Source organism: Loxodonta africana, chromosome 27, assembly GCF_030014295.1.
Source record: "Loxodonta africana isolate mLoxAfr1 chromosome 27, mLoxAfr1.hap2, whole genome shotgun sequence".
Lineage (NCBI taxonomy): Eukaryota > Metazoa > Chordata > Mammalia > Proboscidea > Elephantidae > Loxodonta > Loxodonta africana.
In genome coordinates, this window is record NC_087368.1 from 32673459 (window position 1) to 32697254 (window position 23796).

The 23796-nt window shown below is 44.6% G+C and overlaps 1 protein-coding gene across 7 annotated transcripts in view; it reads right to left on the reverse strand.

Moving 5' to 3' along the window:
- UBP1 (upstream binding protein 1) overlaps positions 1-23796 on the reverse strand; it is a 56072-nt gene that overhangs the window by 10788 nt on the left and 21488 nt on the right. For 2 of the 7 annotated variants that reach the window (XM_010595523.3, XM_023554867.2), the window contains exons 3-15: positions 22559-22635; positions 18843-18948; positions 18290-18396; positions 16206-16358; positions 15993-16103; positions 15448-15555; positions 9969-10072; positions 8831-8885; positions 8490-8583; positions 5475-5565; positions 4620-4738; positions 2894-3036; positions 2152-2203 (exon numbers count right to left, since the gene is read on the reverse strand). In XM_010595523.3, coding sequence (XP_010593825.2) covers positions 2152-2203; positions 2894-3036; positions 4620-4738; positions 5475-5565; positions 8490-8583; positions 8831-8885; positions 9969-10072; positions 15448-15555; positions 15993-16103; positions 16206-16358; positions 18290-18396; positions 18843-18948; positions 22559-22635 — 1320 coding nt within the window. The other 5 variants (XM_010595526.3, XM_010595524.3, XM_010595525.3 and 2 more) reach the window with 5 other exon arrangements.

Below are 23796 nucleotides of genomic sequence, written 5' to 3' on the forward strand. Positions count from 1 at the left end.
TCATAAATGGGAGTTCCTAAAAGTTAAACACTAACACTCATCAAGACTTCACTAGAAGAATAAAAAAACCTGCAGATTGGAGAAAAAAATCTTGGCTTTGACATATCTGACAAGGGTTTAATCTCTAAAATCTCCAGAATACTTCAAAACACCTCAACAGTAAGACGACGAATAACCCAACTAAAAAAAATGGGCAAAGGATATTAACAGGCACTTCACCAAAGAAGACATTCAGACAGCTAATAGATACATGAGGAAATGCTCGCGATCATTTGCCATTTGAGAAATGGAAATCAAACTACGAGACACCCTCACCCTGACATTACTGGCAAAAAAAAAAAAAAACAAAATAACAAATGTCAGAAAGATTGCGGGGAGACTGGAACTCTTATGGACTGCTGGTGGGAATGTAAAACGGTACAACCACTGTGTAAAATGATATGGCGCCTCCTTAAAAAGCTAGAAATAGACGATCAGCAATCCCACTCTTAGGATTATATCCTAGAGAAATAAGAATCGTCACATGAACAGACATAAGCATACCCATGTTCACTGCAGCATTATTCACAACAGCAAAAAGATGGAAACACACTAGGTGCCCATCAACAGATGAACGGATAAACAAATTATGGTACATACACACAATGGAATACTACACAACGATAAAGAGCATTGATGAATCCACAAAACATCTCACAACACAGGTGAATCTGGAGGGCATTAGGGTGAGTGAAATAAGTCAATCACAAAAGGACAAATATTGTACAGAACCACTATTATAAAAACCCAAGGAAAGGTTTACACACAGAAAGAAACAATCTTTGATGGTTATGAGGAACGGGAGGGGTACGGAGGAAAAATCACTAACTAGATAGTAGACAAGTGAAGGGAAAGATAACACACAACATAGGGGAAGTCAATACAACCTGACCAAGGCAAAAGTCATAGAACCTTCCTAGACACATCCAAACAAACACCTTGAGGGACCGAGTTATTAGTGCTGAGGGATGGGGAACAGGGTCTAAGGGGACATCTAGGTCAACTGGCATACCCACTGCAGTCATACCAACCATAGTTCATAAAGACAATGTCCTACATCCCACTTTGTGAGTAGCACCTGGGGTCTTAAAAGCTTGCGAGTGGGCCACCTAAGGTTCCATTCCATCTGGAGCAACGGAGAATGAAGAAAACCAAAAACACGAGGGAAGTCAGTCCGAAGGACCAATGGACCACATGTACCAGTCTCCTCCCCAGCCTGAGCTCAACAACTAGATGGTGCCCAGCTACCATCACCAACTGCTCCTACAGGGATCACAAAAGAGGGTCCCAGACAGAGTGGGAGAAAAATGTAGAACAAAATTCAAATTCACAAAAAAAGACCAGACTTACTGGTCTGACGGAGACTGGAGGAAGCCCCGAAACTATGGCCCCCAAACCCCCTGCTAACTCAGAATGGAAGCCACTCCCAAAGTCCACCTTTCAGCCAAAGGTTAGACAGGCCTATAAAACAGTAACACGCATGAGGAACACTGCCACTTGGTTCAATCAAGTCACGAAACAAGTGGACGGCACCTGCCCAAAAACAATGACAAGAAGGCAGGAAGGGACAGGAAAGCTGGGCGAATGGATATGAGGAACCTGGGGTGGGCAGGGAAAGGAGGAGAGTGCTGAAAAAATTGCGGGGATTGCAACCAATGTCACAAAACAATTTGTGTATAAATTTTTGAATGACTAGCGCTGTAAACTTTCACCTAAAACAAAACAAAAACTGTAATTACGTGTACCTGTTGGCCAACTTTGGTTTGATTTTCCCACTAGAGCAGGAGTTCCCTGAACTGAGGCGCTCTGCCTGTTCTGTCCTGAGCTAACTACTCTAAAAGCACGGTGACTGACAGAAGGGGCTCAGGGAAACGCTGGCGGAAAGAACTGAGATTCCTTCCAGCCATCTAGAAGGAGTGGCTCTTCTTCCCTATCGGTTAGTTCATTTCTGTTACAGTCACTAGAAATATTCTTGGTTCATTTTTAAAACTCTTTTCTTAAAATTAGTAAAGCTAGCATTTTCAAAAGTAAACACACAAGAGGGCTGCTGATTACAGGCACACGTTGTCTTTCAGACTCCAGCACCCTAAGACTCACGCCCATGCAGAGTACCTTTCACTGTGGAGAAGGAAAAACAGCTCTCTTCTTCAAAGTTGTGAACCATCTGGAAAGATAAAGCAGATGCACCCCTATAACTAAAATTCAGTTGTCTGCTCTTAACTGACTGGAAAGATTAAAATTAGCAGTTAAAGGAAAATGTCATCATCACGTATAGTTCTTGCACAGGTTCAGGAGTTGCTGGCTGACATGCCAACTTATGGATGGCACGTGAAGCAGCGGAAATGCAAGCCCACTGCCCTGCATGGCTGGGCCGGCTCTGCCCGCCCAGACAGAGGTCCAGCCCATCAGCCGGGAGCCCCTGGGCAGCGGGCCCTGTAAGTAATTACTAACAAACTCGTTTCATAAAAGTGCTTTTCTATTACTGCTTGTCATTAACCACCAGAGGGAAAACTGTCCTTCTCATCTTTAAAAGCAGTCCTCAAGTAACAGAGAACACATCCCAGCGCCTGGTGACATCAGTCGGGGCAAAGCCTGGAGCAGAGTCCCGGCGTCTCCGTTTAAACGGGGCCTCAGGGGAGCTACCGTTTCCCTTGACTTGTATTCCTCGTATCACTAGGACGCTCGAAGCTCTTGGTTATAAATTCTTAAGTTCCGATCCTTAACTCTTTGAAAAGGACCTTCGTGAGTATTTGCAAATGAGTTCAGAGAATTTTTCTACAGTTCTACAACGATACGTGGAGAAGTACATAATTGGTGTAAATACCAGGGCCGAGTGGAAGGGCGTTCTATTTACCTGATCGCTAACAAGAATGTGAATACCAGTGGGACCCTGTCTGTAAACGTGGTTAATTTGGTGCAAAGGAATATTAAACACCAACGCAAGTTTTCGAGCAACTTCTGAGGCAAGCATTTCTTCCAAGTAGATTGCATGATAAACTGAAATAAAAAACAAGAACAGCATTTTAACAGGAATCTTTGATTTGTTTGCTCCTGGTCTACAGGAAGATCACACCTTTCAAAGTACCAATATATATAATAATAACAACATTGTCCTGTCTTACTGCCCTCAAATCTCCCTGACCCTCCATCTATTCTGAGATGCCAGAGTGCACTGAGTATCTGTGCTCACGCCCCACTTAATAAACACGAGCAGCCATCTCTCTATTACAGGAGTTGAGGTTTTACGTTTTATCTGTATTTAAATCTTCCTGCAGTGAGCATGGAGTTTCATGTACTCAAAGGCTCTGTCAACGGGCACGGGGATCTCCTGGGAGGTGACAAAGCTAAAACTAGGGTGTGATAATGGCTGCAGAACCCTGGGAGGATTTTACAGGTGCAAACTCCACTGAAGAAAGTGACGTGTAGCTCTAGCAGTACATAAAAATAACCCTGTAAGCGTCACGGCTGTTGATGCGGTAATCTCACTACTGAGAATTTATCCTAAGAAATAAAAGCCGTCTGTAGTCTCCCCCGCAAAAAAATATAATTAAAAACATGAATATAAAAGAAACCATAAGAAAACTAACGATTTGTATTCTAAGTCTTAAAATTTCAAAATATGAATTTTGAATGCAGTCAAAATATTTCCAAATGGAAAAGCTCAAAACAGTGATGTTTCCTTACAAATTCTGAGTCCAATTCACATCACAAGGTATTCTAAGTCCTTTCCTACCCACTGTTAAAGCAAACAGCTGCCTCTTAGAGTTCCCTAACACATCTTTCCCTGAAAAGTTCCAAGCACGTGTTCTTATCCTATTGCAGAATGTGGGAGGAGGGAGATCTTACCATGTATCCACATTACAAATAAGAAAACAAATACAAGAAGTTTTTTGGCTTTTTTTTTTTTTTAAGGACCATATTTAGAAGTAGCGGGGGGGCCAGGATTATTTCTCTGCCCTATTTTTTTTTTTTAATCCAGCACTGTATCATACAGTTATTAAGGAAAACCCTCAGGATGAGAGGCGCTCCCACACTCGGACAGAAAATTACCTAAGAGCCTATTTCCAGTGACGCCTGAACATGCACCGGACCCCACATGGGCCCACGGTGCTGCCAGCCCAGGACACTGGTCGCATCAGCGAGGAGTCCACACACCCAGTACTTCACGCAGGTGCATCTTTGCACACATGTGATATTATAAGACATGTTCTCCCCAGTCAGTAAATCGGGGAAAAAGAAAACCCTCACGCTTCCTTGACAAGCTGTCAATGTCACATTCATCATTTCAATAACTGTGAGATTAAAAAAAAAAAAAGCCAGAGCAAGACCCTAAAGCACTCAAGCCAGTCTCTGGCTATCTCTGGCATAAGGAGCTGCACGTAAGAGCCGCGAGCGCGGCTGAGATAACCGAGGAGCTGTCGTTCCCCTTCTCTGAGAGCTGCTGCCTCCCTGCTCCCGTAGCAGCAACCGGGCCAGGCCGGACGAGAAAGGGGCCTTTGGAGCCCCACTCAGGGCTGCCCGTTTCTGTCTCACCGTCTCAGACGTGGAGCCACAGGAGTTGAGACGCCCTCGATACCCACCGTGGGGTGTCCCACTGCCACTGTCGCCTCCACTGCCTGCAGCCTGCTGCTGCCCGGGCAGCACTGTGCCGCCCAGCTGCTCCTGGCAGACGTAGATGGTTAACCGAGGCCTAACCGACCTGCAATCAGAAGATGTACTCATGAGCCTAGAGGAGAAAGTTGTCTCACGGCAGGTGCAGGGACTGGCTACAGGCATCTGAATTCTATTCCTTATGAGAACTTTACAGTGTTGTATCATTATACACAGTCATTTACTAGTAAGACTATCAAAGCCACACACCTCACACCGACTGTCACAGGTGGTCTAATGTGACGACCCAGACGCTAAACCACTGAGACGGTCTGTCAGATGCTGGTAAATTTCAGTTTCAAGATTAAGTCAGCAATTGAGAATTAGTAAGATTCAGTTTTAATGGAACTCTGACACCACAAGTCTAGAAATAGCAATGACAGCAAACGGATCTGAAAAGCCAGCATGGTTTACGGTTCTATCATTCTAATTCACAGTTAAAAGTTTACATTTTTAATAACTGTTAAGTAGCCACGACCTTGAAAACCAGATTGTGTAGAGCTCACCTAAATGAGAAGTTTTGCTTTCTTGGCAACAGACCCAGTCGTCTTCAAGAAATGAGTCCTGCCATGTGCATGTCTACCAGTCCTACGGTCTACCTCTGCCTCATCAGTGCCTGCATCAAATCTGGGCCTGCCTGAAGGTGTACACAGAACAGTCTCCTCGTGAGCGCACGCGGGCACGCGCCAGCCCAGCGTGGAGAGACGTCCTGCCCACACTCCCCACGTGAAGAAGGTACATTCTCATTTCACGCACAACCACTCCCTTGAAGCACAGTGTTTTACCTTGACTTCAGTGAGTTATAGAGCCGAATCCCATCGGCCGCACCACAGATTTGTACCAGGTCCTCTTTTGTCAGTTTTAGTAAGTCGGCACCTGGAGAACACAAAGACTTCTCTCAACAAAATGGAAGAACGACTATCAGAATTGGCTGCTCTGCTGCCTCTGTATTTGTGCAGTTAATTAAATGTCCTTCACGACCACCTCAGGTGTCCTCAGCAGACACGTACAGGTGGACAACACAAATGCACACACACCATCTGTCCCGCACGGCCCGTGAAAGTGCGGCCTCCTCCTGTCCTGTATCAGGACAGAGCTGAGAACAGAGAGGCTGGTGGACGACGTCAACAGGCGGGGTCAACAGGACTGTCCCCAACACAGGGTTTCATTGCCTACCTTGTTCCCTGGTTGGGCTTTGAGTGTGTGAATAAGCATGACTGTGACTCCAGATTACTCAACTCTCAAATCATCCAGACCAGTCAATACTTTATTTTCCAAAAAGGAAAGAAATGGAAGTCCAGAATATTGGGGACTTGTCCAAAGTCGTACAAGTATAGCTGGCAGAGCCAGAACTCAGCCTCTTTTTGCTGTAAATGCAACATACGGTCAGTCTGTAACATCCTAACGCCATCACGGCAGCCCGTCTTAACATGAACGCTGTTTCACATTAAGCTTTCCTATTGGCTTAAACTGCAGAGACCTGCACATTGTACCTGAAGACTTCCACGAGTGTAGACGACGAGGTGTCTAGGATTTACTTTAAAAGAAGACAGAAGGGTAAGGAACAGCGGAGGAGCAAGACTGACCAGAGTCAGGTCACTGCTGAAGCGGGGAGGGGGGGGCGGTGGTTACACAGGGCCCATCACACCCTGCTCCCCACGTTTGATGCTAACCTTGTGTTTACCTTTGATGTTAACCTTCTTTTTAACACCCGTGATGCAGTTTGTTGGGGAAACTAAGATGCCCTTTGAGATTAAGGTGTGATTTCCATATGCTAAACACCGCCTCAGGTACATAATGAGATGACTGACAGGGTTCTCCTGTTTTTAAGGGCTCAAATGTGAGGGCCTAATACCTTTGTAGTCTGTAGGAGAAAAAAAGACCAAAGAAGCACATCTCCCATGAATACTGATGGAGGCAGGGAAGGAGAGAGGCTCTCTCATCCGTCCACCAGGACCCACTACCACGCACCCTTGAAGATGTGGTGCGTGCACCCTTCACCCATACAGGCACGGACGCTTCCTGAAATGTGAGTGCCCACAAGGGCCAGGACAGGAACCCCCTCTCCTCCTCACTGTTCTCTTGTCAGCACTGTGTGTCCACAGATGTGACAACCCCGGAGGAAGCTCACAGGGTGAGGAAAAAGGGCAGGACCATGGAGACCACTACTCAGTGACAAATACTCTCCAGATACAGACACATATGCTCTGTATGACAACGGGAACACGCACCCTCCCTATGATAACAAGAGCACATATCCTCCCTATGGTAAGGGGAACACGTGTGCTCCTATGATGATGGCCAACAAGTGCCCTCCCTATGAAACAGGAACACATATGCTCCTATGATGAGACGTGTGCGTTCCTATGGTTCCGGGAACACCTACACTGCTATGATGACAGGAACACGTGTGCTCCTATGGTAACAGCAGTAACCCAAAGCCACCCTCTGTGCCAACTGTCAACTTTTCCTATGTGCTACACTCTTCATCTGCCTTCCGTGTTCCTCCACTGAGATTTTACAGATTCTGGCTTTTCACACATAAAAGGCCTTACTTAATCACAGAGAAATGGGACCCAGCCAGCAGGTGACCTCCATCTGGTGCTTTAACTCTAACACCGTATGGACACTGCAGTCAACAGCTGACACAGTAAGAAACAATGTTCCTTGTGAAATCGAGCATCCTCAAGGCCGAGAACGTGCACATAGGCTCTGTCTTTCCAAAGGGCTTGAGCTGCTCTCTTCTGGCCCCACAGCACAGGAGGCGAAGGAAGCTGACTGCCACTGTATCAGGGCCCAGGGTTTCTCAGGACATGCCTGCCGGGATGTGTCAGGGAAAGGGCCCCAGGGCCAGATCTGTCTGTGAAGTCCTGCCTCCACCACCCACCTGGCTGGCACAGTCCTTACTGTCCCTCTAAACAGCTTTTCCATCGCGGCACCTAAGGGAGGCACTGCTTGACCCCTTTTAAAATCCCACCTAAAGGCTCCCTTAGCTTACTCTGTGAGAAAAAAGGAAGCTGAAGCACACAAAAGTCCTGAGTACACCCATACCACGGAATGGGACTTGGCAGTAAAAGGGAACAAACTATTGATGGATCTCAAGGGCACTGTGCTAAGTGATAAAAGCCAAACTCAGAAAGTGACAGAGTGTAGGATTCCATTTAGGTAACATTCTGGAAAAGACAAGATCCTAGAGACAGAGAGCAGATCCGCAGTTACGAGGAGCTGGGCGTGGTGGGGGAGGGGCATGGGTGTGATTACACAGGGGTGACAGAAGGGACACCTTTAGTTGATGGCACAGTTCTATGTTTTAACCGTGGGGCTGGCTACATAAATCAACGTATGTGATGAAATGACAGACGCACGCTGTACCCAGCTTAACCTCCTGGTTTAATTTTACATAACGATTTCATAGGATGTAATCCCACTGGGAGAAACTGAGTTAGGTACATAGAGCTTCTCTGTTCTACCTCTGCAACTTCCTGCAAAACTGTAATTATTTCAAAATTAAAAGTTAAAAAAATGAAAAAGAAAATTGTACAGAACTATGTACACACCCACAAATAAGTGCACACACAATCTGGTAAAATCTAGACTGTGCCACGTCAACTCCCTAGTCCCGACGGGGTATGACAAGTACCCTAGACGTTAGCACTGGGGGGCCTGGGGGAGGGCACACAGGCTCTCCCCGTGCATTTCTGTGTAACCACTTGTCAATCTATAATTATCTCAAAGTAAAAGAAAAAAAATTATAAAGGTTAAGAAAAGCACAAATAAAACACACACACACACAAACTTACCTGAAAAATTGGAAAACAGTCTTGTGTAGGAAGAGAACCGGTTTTTGAGCAGCCACTGCTGTGTCTCCTGGATGGTGGCTGAAGACTGAAGTTGCTGTTAACAAACAAAGAGTATAAACAGAAGAAACTAGTTAAACTTACAAAAAATAACCCAACTTTCTGGCATATTATAAAGAAGAGCATGTAAGCAAAACACAGAAATCCTCAAGTTCTGAAATAAAAAACACCCCAGAAGAGCATGGGTCTGACTGCTTAGAGACTCACAAGGACAAGAGGCCTGTAAGAGCCTTGCAGATGCAGGGGCCTGAGAGCAGCTGAGAGGTGAGGAAAAAGACACTCACCTCACCAGAGGCCTGTGAGACGCCATCTCCCTGATGATTTGGGGAAGAAGAATTGCTGGGAGAAGAGAAAAGAAAGGGAAGGATGATTTTTATATCTGTATTTTAAAATCGAGATAATAAATAAAGGCTACACGAGTAGGTGAGTTTAGCGTAAGACAACACTGGGGCAGAGCAGTATGGGGGCAGCTAGCGGTTCCACAGCTGATCAAAGTCAGTGTGGTGATGAGACCCAGAGACTGGAGGCTGCACGTCTTAATCTGTGCCTCCTTCTCCGTCTGTCCTCGCAAGAAATTCAAGTTCTGTGAGGCCAAAGCACTCCGCTAACTATCTCCAGGGGTGCCAGGAAAATGAAAGACACTCATTCGTTTTAGTTGGAAAAAAAAATGAGAAATCAAATAAGTTAAACTGAAAATAACTGTAAAAAAAAAAAAAACTAATAACAAACTGCAAGAAATGGTATAATGATCCTAAGCCAAAATACCAAAGTTACTCCTTTAGCTAGTACGTATATCCATGATTAAAGAGAGTGATATTCAAGAGAACAAAAGAAACTAACCGGTACCACTATCCCTGTGTTTCTAAAGGGAAAATGAAAAACAACTCCACAGGGAATCCGACCACCTTCCTTTGCACCTGTACCTCAGTTATTGAGGTTTATTGTGTTGACTGTCCTTCTCTCTTTACCCATGAGCCCCATTAATGTTTTTACTTCACAAAGAATATATGCCGGCTATTAACTTCAGAATGTCCCCTTTTCTACAATTACCACAGCTGTGAACGTCTGAGGCATGCGGGGCTGGAGCAGACGGGCTGGCAGGTAAAGACAAGGATTCTCCTCTGGGACTCAGGTAGCCAGTATTTCCCATGACTGTACACTTCTGCTGTGGAGCCCTGGTGGCGCAGTGGTTAAGAGTTATGGCTGCTAACCAAAAAGTCAGCAGTTCAAATCCACCAGCCACTCCTTGGGCACCCCGTAGGGTCAATGAGTCAGAATTAACTCATCGGCAATGGGTTTGGTTGTTGTGGTTTTATATACTTCAGGTATACCAAAAAAGAGGCTGCTGTAGACTGAGAGAAAGGGAAGTCATGGCGCATGAGCACCAGTCAGCTTATCCACACAGCTACGTAAACCAGGTACCTGTCTGGGACACTGCAGGTGCTCTGCGGGGGGGAGGTGAAAGCCGCTGCTGCGGAAGGACTGTTATTCACGTAGGCTGTGGGGGTATCGGGCCACGGAGAACACTAAGGACAGAAACAGAAAGAAATCAGTGAAATGCTTTTACAGTCTGTGGAAGAAATACTTCTGCTATTCACTCTCTAGTCTGGCCAAATGCAAGATCATAAAATGCAAGATACTCGACACTCATCAAGCAACCTCACAGAAACAGGTCAAGTTTACTTCTCTGTGGCAAAGAAAAATGTTACCTGCTGTGTGCAGCTAGGTACTGATTAGTCTTAGAGAAGACCTGAAGTGGTAACAGCAGCAAACATTTATAAAGGCATTTTAAATGGATACTTTTGTACCGCTTGCTTTCAAACACTTTCACCCCCCCCATACCAGAATCTTAGTGAAATCTCAGCCCCCAGCAGGCCCCCAGCAAGGTTTAAGGCAGCAGAGAGAGAAGAGAGTCATAAGCAACACCTGACAGACAGTGGCTCCGCCCACCTGGTCTCCCCCCCATCCGTCCTCTTCCCCAAACAGCCACACAGCGCCCATGTTCACCACTTGTCTCCTGAGATTAGTAATCCCCAAGTAAGACTGAAAGGCCCAGCATCAAAATATGTCAACTGTGTAAGATACCGCCTGCCTCCATCTATCGATCTTTGCTTGAGGGGCATGGGGAACTGAAATACTGTTCACCTCAAGCAAAATCCCAACCAGATACAGGAGGAAAGTGGGATGCAGACCTGAAGTTCTACTAAAAAAACCAGACTTACTTAATGGTCTGGCTGAGACTGGAGGGACCCCAGAGATCATGGCCCCCAGACTCTGTTAGCCCAAAATTAAAACCATTCTTGAAGCCAACTCTTCAGACAAAGATTAGACTGGACTGTAAGACAAAACGATACTGGTGAGGAGTGTGCTTCTTAGCTCAAGTAGACACATGAGACTAAGTGGGCGGCTCCTGTCTAGAGGGGAGATGAGAAAGCAGAGGGGGACAGGAGCTGGGTGAATGGACAGGGGAAATACAGCATGGAAAGGAGGAGTGTGCTGTCACATTGCATGGAGAGCAACTAGGGTCACATAACAATGTGTGCATAAGTTTTTGTATGAGAGACTGACTTGAATTGTAAACTTTTGCTTAAAGCACAATAAAAAAAAAGTATAAAATATTAAAAAAAAAAAAAAGTCCCAACCAGATATAGAGCAAAGATACAAAGACACTGAAGAGCCACTCAAGGATCAGTCTTTAACCAAGTACGCAGGGACCGCGTTTCACACACAGGCACTCTTCCAAGCTATTCAGCCTGGGAAGGCCCCCCATCTCCAGGGTGCCCTTTCACAATCACCCTTCTCCCATTTTACACATGAAAGGGATCACATCTTCCTGAGGCCCTGGGGTAGGAAACTCTCCCAAAAGCCAAGCAGAAGACCACCCAACGACATCAGAACACATATGGAGAAAACACGACCCTAATGACTAAATTTTTCTGTTTAAGTCAGGTGGTTTTCCTTTCTTTTTTTGCTTTCAACAAAATTTAAGGCGGACCTAATTGAGCTGTCAGCTGGCATACATTAATCTACTGGATTGTTTTAAAAAAAAAAAGCCACTGGGATTTTGGCAGATGACCCGGGAGTTCAAAAACCCGAATGTCACTGCTGAGACAACTTCTCCCATCTACTAATTCATGAAAATAAGGTTTCTCACGTCTATTTAAAAGGAATAAAAAAAAAAACCGAATTTATGTTCTACCCTGTTGCATTCAAGATACGCTCCCGGTAACATTTCTACTTTTATATTTAATGATTATTTCTCAAAAGGTCCATGATTTTTGTTGTTCTGATAAACTGGGACTACTAATAATGCTGAGGTTTACATTTCTCGGCTGAGTTAAGAGCCATATGGTCACAGAAATTTTAAAAATTAGGTTTCAATTTCTGTAAGTCTGCTGTAAAGTGTCAGGGTGATCATTAAGACTTGCAGGCATAAAAATATGTCACATTAGGATAAAACTCTTTGCAGGCAGTGAAATGGCAATGAGATCAAGAAGAAAGAGCCAAGTAAAACTGTGGACTGTTAAGGAGTCGGAGCTCCAGCTTTTTAAATGAATGACGGTGGGTGTCCAACTGCCTGGGATTCAGACTCCGCAGGATACATTTCCAAGAGTGATATAATCGTTAACTGAAAATGTAAACACAAGTTGCAATACGCCAGAAAATTATCTCCTTTGCAATGACTTAAATTTATAATGAAAGCTTTTAGATTTCAACCTAAAAACTTATAAGGAAGTATACCCTTTTTCTAAATTGTTCTGACTGTCAAGACCAAGCGTGAAGGAGCTAACAGGCTGGAACCAAGTTTCTCCCGGGGGCAGGGGTTTAATCACACGTGCCTGACACCCACCAAAAGCTGGGGTACCACAAAAATAAAACAGCAATCCCAGAACCTAACATTCTTTACAATTACCCAATTATGTATCCCCTCAGAAATGGGAGGAAACCCTGGTGGCGTAGTGGTTAAGCGCTACGGCTGCTAACCAAAGGGTCGGCAGTTCAAATCCGCCAGACACTCCTTGGAAACTCTATGGGGTAGTTCTCCTCTCTCCTATAGGGTCACTATGAGTCAGGATTGACTCAATGGCAACAGGTTTTCAGAAATGGGAAAAATAATTGTAGATTTATTTTTTCAACTACTGTTAGCTGACTATAAAGGGAAAAAAATCTAATCTGGTTGGATGGCTTTGGCAAACTTATTGCAGGGCATATCTATGTCACCACAATGATGCTTGTACAACACAGTCCATTCTTTTTAAACTAGGGCTTTTGGTTTTCTTCCCATCTTACAAAGTAGCACCCCCTCAGCTTATGCAGTTTGCGGAGCCCAAGACCCCCTGAGCCAACTGGCAGATTCAGTCACTTACGGGTGTGATTCATGCACAGTCATCTGTACTACCAGGGAGATTTTCCTCCTGATCCATCCTCCCCAGATACACAATGTTACAACACAGTGTAACACCCATATCTAAATAATGTCAGCCTCTCAACACTGAAAACACCAAGTCTCCTCAACTTTGCTTAGTCATTACTGCCAGCTGCTTAACTGAGGAAACGAAGCCACAGAAAAGCTTCCAGGTAGGATGGCAGGGGAAGGTGGAGAAATCAAGTCTGCTGAAACTCCATAAACACACCTACTTCACTTTTATACGTTGTCACTTCTTTTAGCAGAAGGCCACAGTTCTTAAAGTTTGGCGTCTAAAACCTGCCCGATAATATGCGACTCAATTCATTGAGTGCTGGAAACCTAGTGGTATTCATTAAAAACCAGTCCCATTGGGGGGCTTCTGCTTTTAGAGATAATGAAGTCTGTGTTCTCAACTGGCCAGGCTGAATGAAAGGCCCAAACCTGCCTGTGTCCTATTTCATGGTCTTTTTTGCAGACTCAAGTGGAGGGTGAAGGCATACCGGGAAATTTTTACAATGTTTCCTTTATCTTGTCATTCTTCCTTGTCTTTAAAAGTCTGCAATGGTGGGCTGCCCTGTGCTACTAAGAGCAATCTGTAATTCACGAAGATGTTAGCAATACCTGGCCTGGACTCCGGCAGGCAACGCTGGCCCATCTTGGGCTGCAGCAGTTCTCAGCCCTGATCTGAGTCAGCGGCAGAGCTCAGCAGACACAGCGGGGGCCCTGCCGCACGCCATCTCCCAGGAGCCGGCAGTAGTGCCTCTGTTCAGCGTGGGGCCGTTCCACACAGCATCTCTTAGACTTTAACGAGAAGTCTTCAAGTCTAGGCATCCCTGCTAACTGAAAGCCGACTGGAACTACCCAAGAACTGCGAGAAAAGTTGGACTTCCTTTGTAGGCATTTTAAAGAATACAAAACATACGAAGTGCTGTGGGCCTTCTTTTTCAAAGGATGGATTCATACCCTGCTTTTCTAAACACAGGTTCTCAAGATGACCTCTAGCTACATCTATCTAGAAGCACCTTTAGCAAACCAAAGACAGCCAAGGGTGACAAGCAACACACCAGGAAGATGTAAAATCCCAAGGCCGGTCAACTGCTGACGTTTCCCGTACTTTAGACCCAAGTTAGGAATCACAGAAAACATACCAACAACAAGTCTACCATCTTCAGGTCAGTGCTGGGCTATAACTGGTTTCTTTCATTTATGAATTACTAGAGCCCATTTTTAAAAGCTGACTGAGTGGTTTGTTGTAACAGGAACGAGAGTGATCTGAGCTACCAAGATCTCCCCAAAAGGTTTACTAAGAACCATTTCTGAATCTTGAGCTGAAAAATCAGAGGGGTAGAAATATAAAATGGGGGCAGGGCACGTTTTGGGCAAGGAGTACACAGCTGTCCATACAGCCTGTGATTTGAGTCTAAAAAGCCCAATAAAGGAAAATGCCCCGTGCACGCCCCTCACTTGGATGAGTCCATTTTCAGTTTTCCTGTACACGTACAGGAGCATCTCATTTTCACTCACTGCTTTACTCTGGGAACGAGGTTCCCGTGATAGTGACTTTCACATCTGCAGATAATCATGGAAATGTGTACGAGTGACAAATCCATCTTTTGCATCTTGATATGGAAGCACTGTGATGATGAATAGTGCTGCCATTAACTCATAGGATAAGTTATTTTAAAAGTTCTTTAAGGCTCTGGGTTTGTATTTACTGAGAGTATACAGCTGACCTAAGTTAGCCTAACAGGATAATCCCTGTGGACTGTTCCAGAAGGAAAGAATCGTGCCATGAGATAAGATGTGCTGCCCTTTCCTGACAAAGCTCCGCGCTGCACGGTGGGGCAACCAGGTCCAGGTGTAGCACAGAGCACTCACTACCCTTTGTGCACCATGAAGTCACATCGCAGGTGCCAAGAGGAAACGCTAACGCAGGCAAAGGCTTGTCTCTACCAGTGCTGCAGAACAAACGGGCTTTTAGAAGCACAGACAGACACACATTCGTGTACTACATGCAGAGAAATTTGACACAAAGAATTGTCCACGTTACTGTCAAGCTTGCTGCCACCCAGTCTCTAGGTGCAGGTGGAGTTTTCTTATCAGCTACACACAGGAGAAAGCAACACCTGTTTTAACTACACAAAAATGGCAACTATTTTACTGAAAGTATTTTTAATTAATTTGAGCGCTTCAGTGTGTGAAGGAGAAAGGGGAAGGGGGGAGGGGAGGAGACAGGGAAAGAGCACACATCTGTGAGTGTTGTTTTTTTTTCCCTCCCAAACCACCCAATATGGCCAACATCGTTTTTGCTTTGCTTTAAAGTGTTAGATTTAGGAAATTTTCCTCAGTGAGGAACAAAGAGAAAGCAGCAAGTCTAAACAGAAGCAAATCAAATCAAGACAAGGACATCGAAAACAGTTTTGGCTTTACTTTTGTGGACGTCGGTCCTATATCTAACACTGCACAGTGAAAAGAGAAGCAGAAGCCCCTTACACTGCCTCGCTTTGCCAGAGAATCACCGTAGTCTGCTGGCAAAGTCCGCTTGCTGGACTTTTTCTGCTCATGTTCAACTGCATCTTCAATTATAGGCTCAAGCCTCATCTGGACAAACACCAAAGATTGGGGTCAATGTCTTTTCATCACACAAAGAAAGATCTAACACCTGACTCAGTCCCTGCAGTCCAATTACGTAAATGCGTGACCAGCTGGGTTCTCAGGGGAAGAGAAGGCAAAACCCCAGCAGTGACAGAAAGCGGACGTTCTAGGTCCCGACTTAATCTCTTGCCAACTTCCAGGTTTTAAGGTCTGTTTCTGAGACCCGATTTGGGACTTCAACATCTTCATTCAACATCCCACCCAGGAGGCTCATCTATTAAAACCCCCAAATTTATATATTTCCCCACAAATAGCACCAAAAACATTATGTCCGTCTACCCCCTGGTCTTCCCCTCGCCCCTGGCAGCGACTCAGCCTGTGGGCCGCTGCTGACCCGCAAACCTCTGCTGGTCTTCCGACCCCAAACCGCCGCTCCACATTACCTCTGTGAGGATTGTGGTGTCGTAGGACGGCTGATACTTTTCTTTTTCGTGGGCAGTTCTCTTCTCCATCTTCTCTCGGTCTGTTTTTTGTTTCCTGTCTGCTCCTTTAGGCTTAAAACAAAGCAGGTTATTTCATTAACTGGCTGAAGACAGCGAACGGATTTACTAGTGAAACAAGGTCTTAGTTCCTAAAGACTGGTGTCCATCTCTTACCTTAAACACTTTGATTTGGCAGCTAGCAGAGTGTAGATGGTCCGTGTATTCCCCATTTTCATTCTGCTTAAAGGTGTCAACCTGGATCCTGAAAGGCACCCCCTTTTCCCCCCCGTGCTTCCGGGGTGTAAATTCCGTACTGATGCAGTGCACCTGGAGAACAGTTCACACTGAAATGGATTCCAGGTACCCTCCATTCACTGCCTCCTACCTCGTCCCCGCCCAGATGTCCTGCCCCCACTATACATTCAAAATCCTTTAAAATGGACTTCCAAACATTAGCCAAGTATCTCGCTGATCTCTCTGCATCATTCTTAACATATGGCTTTCCTTTCGAATCCTATGTATGAATCCAAGTGAGTCTTTCTGGGCTCTTTGGGATAAGCTCGATCCCATCCCACAGCGATTCTCCTGATGCAGGATTTGGTCCAAACAGGGTACAGTGGCTCCCTGAACGTCTCCCACCCCGCCCTGGACTGAATGCTGCTCTCAGACCCAGAGTCCTCATGTGTCACTACCACCCTGTACTGGCTCCCAGTGGTCCATGAGTCAACTCAAAGTAAACCTACCTCACCGTTGTCTGCCCTCCACTGCCATCATCCTGCTCTGGCCGGCCATCTCACTATTCCTCGTATAACCTGTGATGCTTTGCCTGGGGAACTTCTGTAGTCCAGAAAACCCTCTCCTCATCCTGCCTGTGTTCATCTGAACGCTCCTGTTGACCCTTCAACGTTCACTCATGATCCCGAGCGCAGTACAGGCAGAGCCCAGGTTACGAGCGCGATCCGTTCCAACCTGCATCTTTAAGTCTCTACGCTGGGACGGGTGCTCTTACTCAGCCTCACATTAGTGGAAGAAACGGCTCGAAGCTTTTTCAGTAATTTAAAAGCTGCACGTGCAGCAAGTAAAGAATGTGGTGAGTAGGGGCTGGTTCAGTCGTTTCACAGGGAGGGCAAATTTAGGCAGCGTTACAGGGCAGGTATTCATACCCCAGGGACTGCCTGCGCTTATCTTCTGCCACCTCCATGCCCCCGTGCAGTGTCACCACAGGTAACAGCCTCAGTAGAAAGCATAGGGTACCAAGACTTTGGGAGCTCCTGGCCGCTACACATCCTTCTTCTAGAGTGATTCCATGTTCCCGCAGATCTCTGAAATATGACTCTACAACCTGTGATTTCAGGCCAGGTCTTACGTTGCTTTCATTCGCTACACAACTAGTTACCCTGTTAAACAGTATGAGAAAACCCTCAACTACGACAAAGCATGTCCAGCGATTATTAGTTGATGGGGGATAATATCTGATAGACCACAAAAATGCAAAACACTATCAAAGGAAGACCCTCAATGAGACGGACTGACACAGTGGCTGCAACAGTGGCTCAAGCACAACAACGATCACGAAGACGGCGCAGGACCGGGCAGCGTTTCCTTCTGTTGTGCACAGAGTCGCTGAGTCAGAACCAGCTCAACGGCACCTACCACCACCACCAACAGTTACATTTTTAAGAAGCTCATCTCTTAGAGAGGCAAGCTGAGTACTTATGGATTAAATGATGTGTCTGGAATTTACTTCACAGTATTCCAAAACAACTAAAAAAAGGGGAAACTGCTGCTTTCATTAACTTTTGAAGCCCGGTGAAGAGACTTGGAGGGCATATTATTATTCTCTTGCTGGGTCTGAAAATTTCTGTATTAAAATAGTCTCCGAATAATGTTGTAAAGAATTTCAAAACCTCAAGCTTTTTTCAACCAAATTCTTTAAATGGAAGCTTTTGTTCACAAGAAATGTATCCCATGAAAAAAATGGAAATTTTGATTATTGTTACTACTGGTGGTAAAAATATTTGAATAATTATTTACAAGTCACGAATGTCTATATGTTACTTATATGTCTATATGTTAGTTTATATCATCACTGGTTTAGTAGATTAAACCCAATTTTACTGTCTATATTTAAAAAAGAGACATTATAAGAGAATTTACAAATAAGCATTTAAAAGAAATCATACATCAGGAATTCAGTCCCATCCCTGGCCTTCTACACGACTAGGTTAACATGCATCTAAGGATATAAAAATCCAAACCTGAATGAAAGCAGATGTGCGCTTTGCAGGATCCCACAGAAATTCAACTGCATTTAACTGGCTTGGATTTGTCCTTGTGTCAATTATTCCCACAGACATTGGGATATCTACATTAAAAAAAAAAAGTGACATTAAAAACTCACCCTCACTGAGTGACTAAAATTTACAACCCACTGTATAACGTGTTCTTATGAAATGATTACAGCTTCACGTTGAACTTTGCCTTCAATGTTCCTCACAGTCAACCTCTTCAGCATTACAACCCACCTAATAAGTATCACTGTTTCTCTCATCACGGTTTGTATTTCATTTTCTTAAGCGTATGATAGATGGTGCCAAAAAAGAATTAAAAGGTTTCAAACTCGTAAAATTCATGGCTCAGGTTCTTTTAGCACCAAAAAGCGACTCCACTTTTAACTACAAAACAACTCAAGTCACATAGTGTCTGCTGATGCCAAACCTTTCTCCACACAGTGCCATGTGGAGCCAGCACACTGAGGGGGGAATACAGCCCAACAACCGCCCTCACTTCTCCACGGTCTCTCGCTCGTACCTAAATCCAGCAGTCTATCTCCCGGGCGATTCCACCTCCAGCCTTCGAGCTGCTGATGCTCCGTATACTGCAGCCGTCTGTCGTGGAACACGACTCGGATGATGCTCTATGGACAAGGGGGGAAATGACCACTTTTAAACTGCTCTAGCTGAAAGCGCAGATGCATTTTTGCTACTTATCCATTAACCTGTAACAATAGCAGATAGACAGACAGAAACAGTCTGCTTTCAGTATTTCAAAAGTGACCTTTTCTGCAGTATCTGGCTCCTGATGTCTACAGTATGGGCACAATTATTTGGTTCAAAGAAATTTAACTCAAAAAGCACAAATGAAATGGCTACCTAATATAACTTTCACAAAAGAATTAAAAGTTACGGTCCATTCCTGTAAAAGCAGTGAGCAAAGAATTGTATTTCTATGAAGAAAATGCCAAATACACACATGAATTGTTAACGTGAAAAAGCAGTATAAGGAAAGACAGAAAAACCCTGGCCCAATGGTAAAATAAACTTTGTAAATTTAAAATAACAATATGCTAACTGGATTTCTTTTAAACAGACAGTCATTCTAAAATGGTAGAACCGCTGTGAAAAGTTTCTTGGTTCTCAAAAAGTTAGAATTACTGTATGACTCAGCAATTCCACTTTTAGGTAGATACCCAAAAGAACTGAAAACGCTCAGCCAGATACCTGTACACCGATGTTCATGACAGCATATTCACAATAGGGAAAAACCAAAACCCACTGCTGTTGGATTCCGATGCATAGTAGCCCTTTAGGACAGAGCAGAACTGCCCCATAGGGCTTCCAAGGCTGTAATCTAATAAGGAAGCAAAGCAGCTGGTGGGTTCGAACTGCCAACTTTTTGGTTAGCAGCTGAGCGTTTTAACCACTGCACCATTAGGGCTCATTCATAGTAAGAAGAGAAAAACCCAAATATGCACCAACAGATGAACAGATAAACATACCCACAACACACACTGAAATACCATTTAGTCATAAAAAGAAATGAAGTTCTAATACATGTTATGAAATGGCTGAACCTTGAAAACATCATGCTGACTGAAATAAGCCAGACACAAAAGGATGCACATTTTGTGATTCCACCTATAAGAAATCTCTGGAAGAAGCAATTTCATGGCGACAGAGAGTACAGGGTGGGGGCGGGGTGGCCGCTGCCCACTAGGCAGCACAGAGCTTCCGTCTGTGGTAAGGATGTTTCCGACGCAGACAGCAGTGATGGTACACAACACAGTGCAGTGAACTGCACATTTAAAAATGGTTAAGATGGTAAATTTTATGATATATGTATCCTAACACAATTAAAAAAGCCTCAAGAACTGAGTATCATTTATGGAAAAATAATGTTACATTTCAACAGTAACAAGAGCAGAGTCATTCTAGCAGCCAACTGAAAATAAAAAACCTGCCCCCATCCCCAGAAAAAGAGAACCTAGATGCAAAATTTACTCTCAACTATTTAACCTGCAAGCAGTTAGCTGGGGGGTGTGTGTGCGTGGGAGGTGGTCCACAGGTAAATCTTGTCCAAGCACTCCTGTCCTTAGGAAAGGCTTCAACCCTAACCCAAAGTGCATTCAGACACCACGCTCGCACTAATTAGTGTTTCCGAATACGATGCAGTAAGACAGGTATTTCCAGCGGCATCTCTGCTGGTTTTAACAGGAAGTCATTGGTTAGCAACACACATAAGCATCACTTCAGCAGTCCTGCCCCCCAATACTGTCCAAAACACAATAAATATTTTGAAGAAAACCACTTGAAAGCAGCAATTTATTTTTTGACATAGTTAAAAAAAAAAAAGAGGCCACATCAGTCCTTAGGGCCCATGTGGGGCAAGTCCCGGGGCCCAGTTTCCACTCCACCCATCCCTGTCCCCCATGCTGCACCCACGTCTGCAGGGCCTTCCCAGGCAATGCATCAGCACCCACTTCACCCATCTTTTTGTCGGCAGAGCCCACAGTGATGGCGTGTGGGCTGGTGTGGCCCCTGGAACACCAACACCAGAGGGTCACAGTCTCCAACAGGCTGGTCTCTCGGAAGCAAGTGCAGCACAGAAAACATCACGATTTTGATTCTTCATATTCAGCTGGAACCAGACTAAATCCACGTATTCACATAAAAATAATCTGAGAATAAGGGTAGCAGATTTAAGAGAGCTACTAAGCCCCATTCTAGAAGGTCAGACTTGCCCCCTGAGGGAATACAGCAACCGCAGCTGCCTCGGCACACACACAACAGACTCACAGTACAGACGGCCGAGCTGGGAATGGGCTAAAAACCTCTCCCGTTCTATCCCAAATATGTGGGGCGCCCCTGGAGTCAGAAGGCGAAATCTAAGAGCTCACTTGGGCTGGCGAGACAATGATTCAGATGGGACCAGATCCCCTACCTTTCCCTCAGAGAGGAGAAACACCCAAGCTCAGCTTCCCACAGGAACAGGGGCTCCTGCCCACAGTACTGAGAGAACTGCAGCATCCCAAAGGCTCTCAGCCTCCAGGTGCTGAGCAGTTAGCCTTCCCAGGAAACATGGGTCATCAGCTAGCATCCCAAATTGAGACTGCCCGTCACCAAGCAGCCTGAGTATCCACCTCACTCGCCAAGGCTGCCTTTCCTGTGCTCGCCTCCAAGATGGCAGATCCACAAGGGAAACGGGATGCCTCCTCACATGGGCCCCATAACAACTTCCTGGGGGAGGACGAAGGACCAGGAAAACTCGTCTACTCCTCACCTGTGAACACTTCACCACAGGAAATTGTGCCTTTCCCTGGAGAACCCTCTTCCATACATTTAGCCCCGTGACGCCGTGGCATTTATAACAAACTCTGGTGTATGACAGGTAGAGGCCAGAAGGACCCACCTGGTGTGAGGCTGAAGGGGGTGGGAACGGTTTGAAGGTATATGCTAAAAGGAACTGGTTGTCCAGCCAATGGCTATGCCTCCTACATCTGGGATGACCTACTTCATTCACATACATTAAGAGGGTAAACAGATTTTTTTCCTACTTAGAGACACATTAAGAGATGAAATAAGAGTTTTTAAAAGTTTTAGAACTGATACTGGTGAGGAGTGAGCTTCTTGGATCAAGTAGACACAAGTCTATGTGGGCAGCTCCTGTCTGGAAGGGAGATGAGAAGGCAGAGGGGACAGGAGCTGGCTGAATGGACACAGGAATACAGGGTAGAAAGGAGCGTGCTGTCTCATTAGGGGGAGAGCAACTAGGAGTACATAGCAAGGTGTATGAAAATTTTTGTATGAGAGGCTGACTTGATTCGTAAACTTTCACTTGAAGCACAATAAAAATTTTTTTAAAAAAGGAAAAAAAAAGTTTTAGATTAACACATTTCCCCCCAAACTATCTTGTACTTTGATACAAGATAATGTAACTTTGGCGGTGGTTTGTTGCTGTTGTTTTCCCATAACTGCAACTAATTTTTCTATGGTTTCTTCCTTGCAAAGGGCTTTCACATTTACTTCACCCAGTAACTGCTGTAATCCCCATTTTAGAGATGAGTTAAAAAAAAAAAAAAAAAAATACAGCTCAGAAAGTTAGGATTTTTAATACAGCCTGTACTTCTTGAAGTGAAATTACATATTTTAGTGAAATTCAGTATCTTTCTTAAAAGACTCTTGTGGAAACACTGCCACCCTACTCGACCACTGCAGTGTCTTCTAGGAGGTCAGATGAACTGCCCTTACCTTTACCAGCTTCCCGCTAAGCGCGGGCGGATCTCCCATTTTCCGATTATCCAGCATCCGAATTTCGTAAGATTGACCTGTTGAAAGAAATCATTTATTACAAAGAATCCATACAAAGAACATCACTTTGCTAACGTAAGACCTTTCTCCTCCCTGCGGCTCACACCGCTCTTCCCCGCCGGCGCTATCACGGTTCCTCCGGCAGTTTATTTTCATCTGCTGTCCCTCACACCAAGTTATTATGCATGCAGACATCATCTCCAAAGCCATTTTTAACAACAGCTTTGTTTACACATGATTTACATACCATAAAATTTACCTTTTTAAAGTGTGTAATTCAGTGGTTTTTAGCATATTCAGAGGTTTACGACCATCACCACAATCCATTTTAGAACATTTTGATCACCCTGAAAGGTAACCCTGTACCCATTAGCGGTCACTCCCTATAACCCAGCTCTAGACATGTCACATAAACGGAAGCCTTTTCTAACCTGCTTCTTTCACTTAACACGATGTTCTCAAGGTTTAGCACGATGTTGCGTGTATCAGAACTTCATTCCTTTTTATGCGAATAACAGTCCATTGTGTAGGTGGAACACCTTTTATCTAGTCATCGCTGATGGATATTTGGGCTCTTTCCACTTTTTGGCTATAATGAATAATGATGCCAATCAACATTTGTACACAGGTTTTTGTGTGGACCAAAGCCAATTTTTAATCCTGGCGTCTTCTCCCCTATATCCAACGGACACCAAGTCACATTTTCCCACTGCTCAACTACAGTGTCCTTTAAGAAAACACAAACAGATATTTACACACCAATCTTGTAACTAGCAAGATAAACAGCTGCGAAAAATTAATAGTGTATTCCAAATCCCCAAAAATGATTTCTGGATTACCTGTCATTAAGTAGTAAAAATAACATAATTTGATACACAGAAAATCAGTAAGCATTAAAGAGTGCCTGCAGCACCACATGAAGTCGAAGCTCTTAATCAAACGACCACATTCCCTTGGGACTCAGAAAAATATACAAAGGGTTCTGGATCAAGGGGTCAAAATACAAGTAAGGGTTATCCAAATACAACAAAATCACTCCAAAGATGGTGAAGGAAAACAAGTAAACGTTACTATCGAGTCTTCCGTAAGTTCATTCAACAGATTGACAATAAAAACGCCTTTATGGCAAGAGACATTTAGAACTTACTGTAGTTTTCACAGATAACGCATGCTATGCC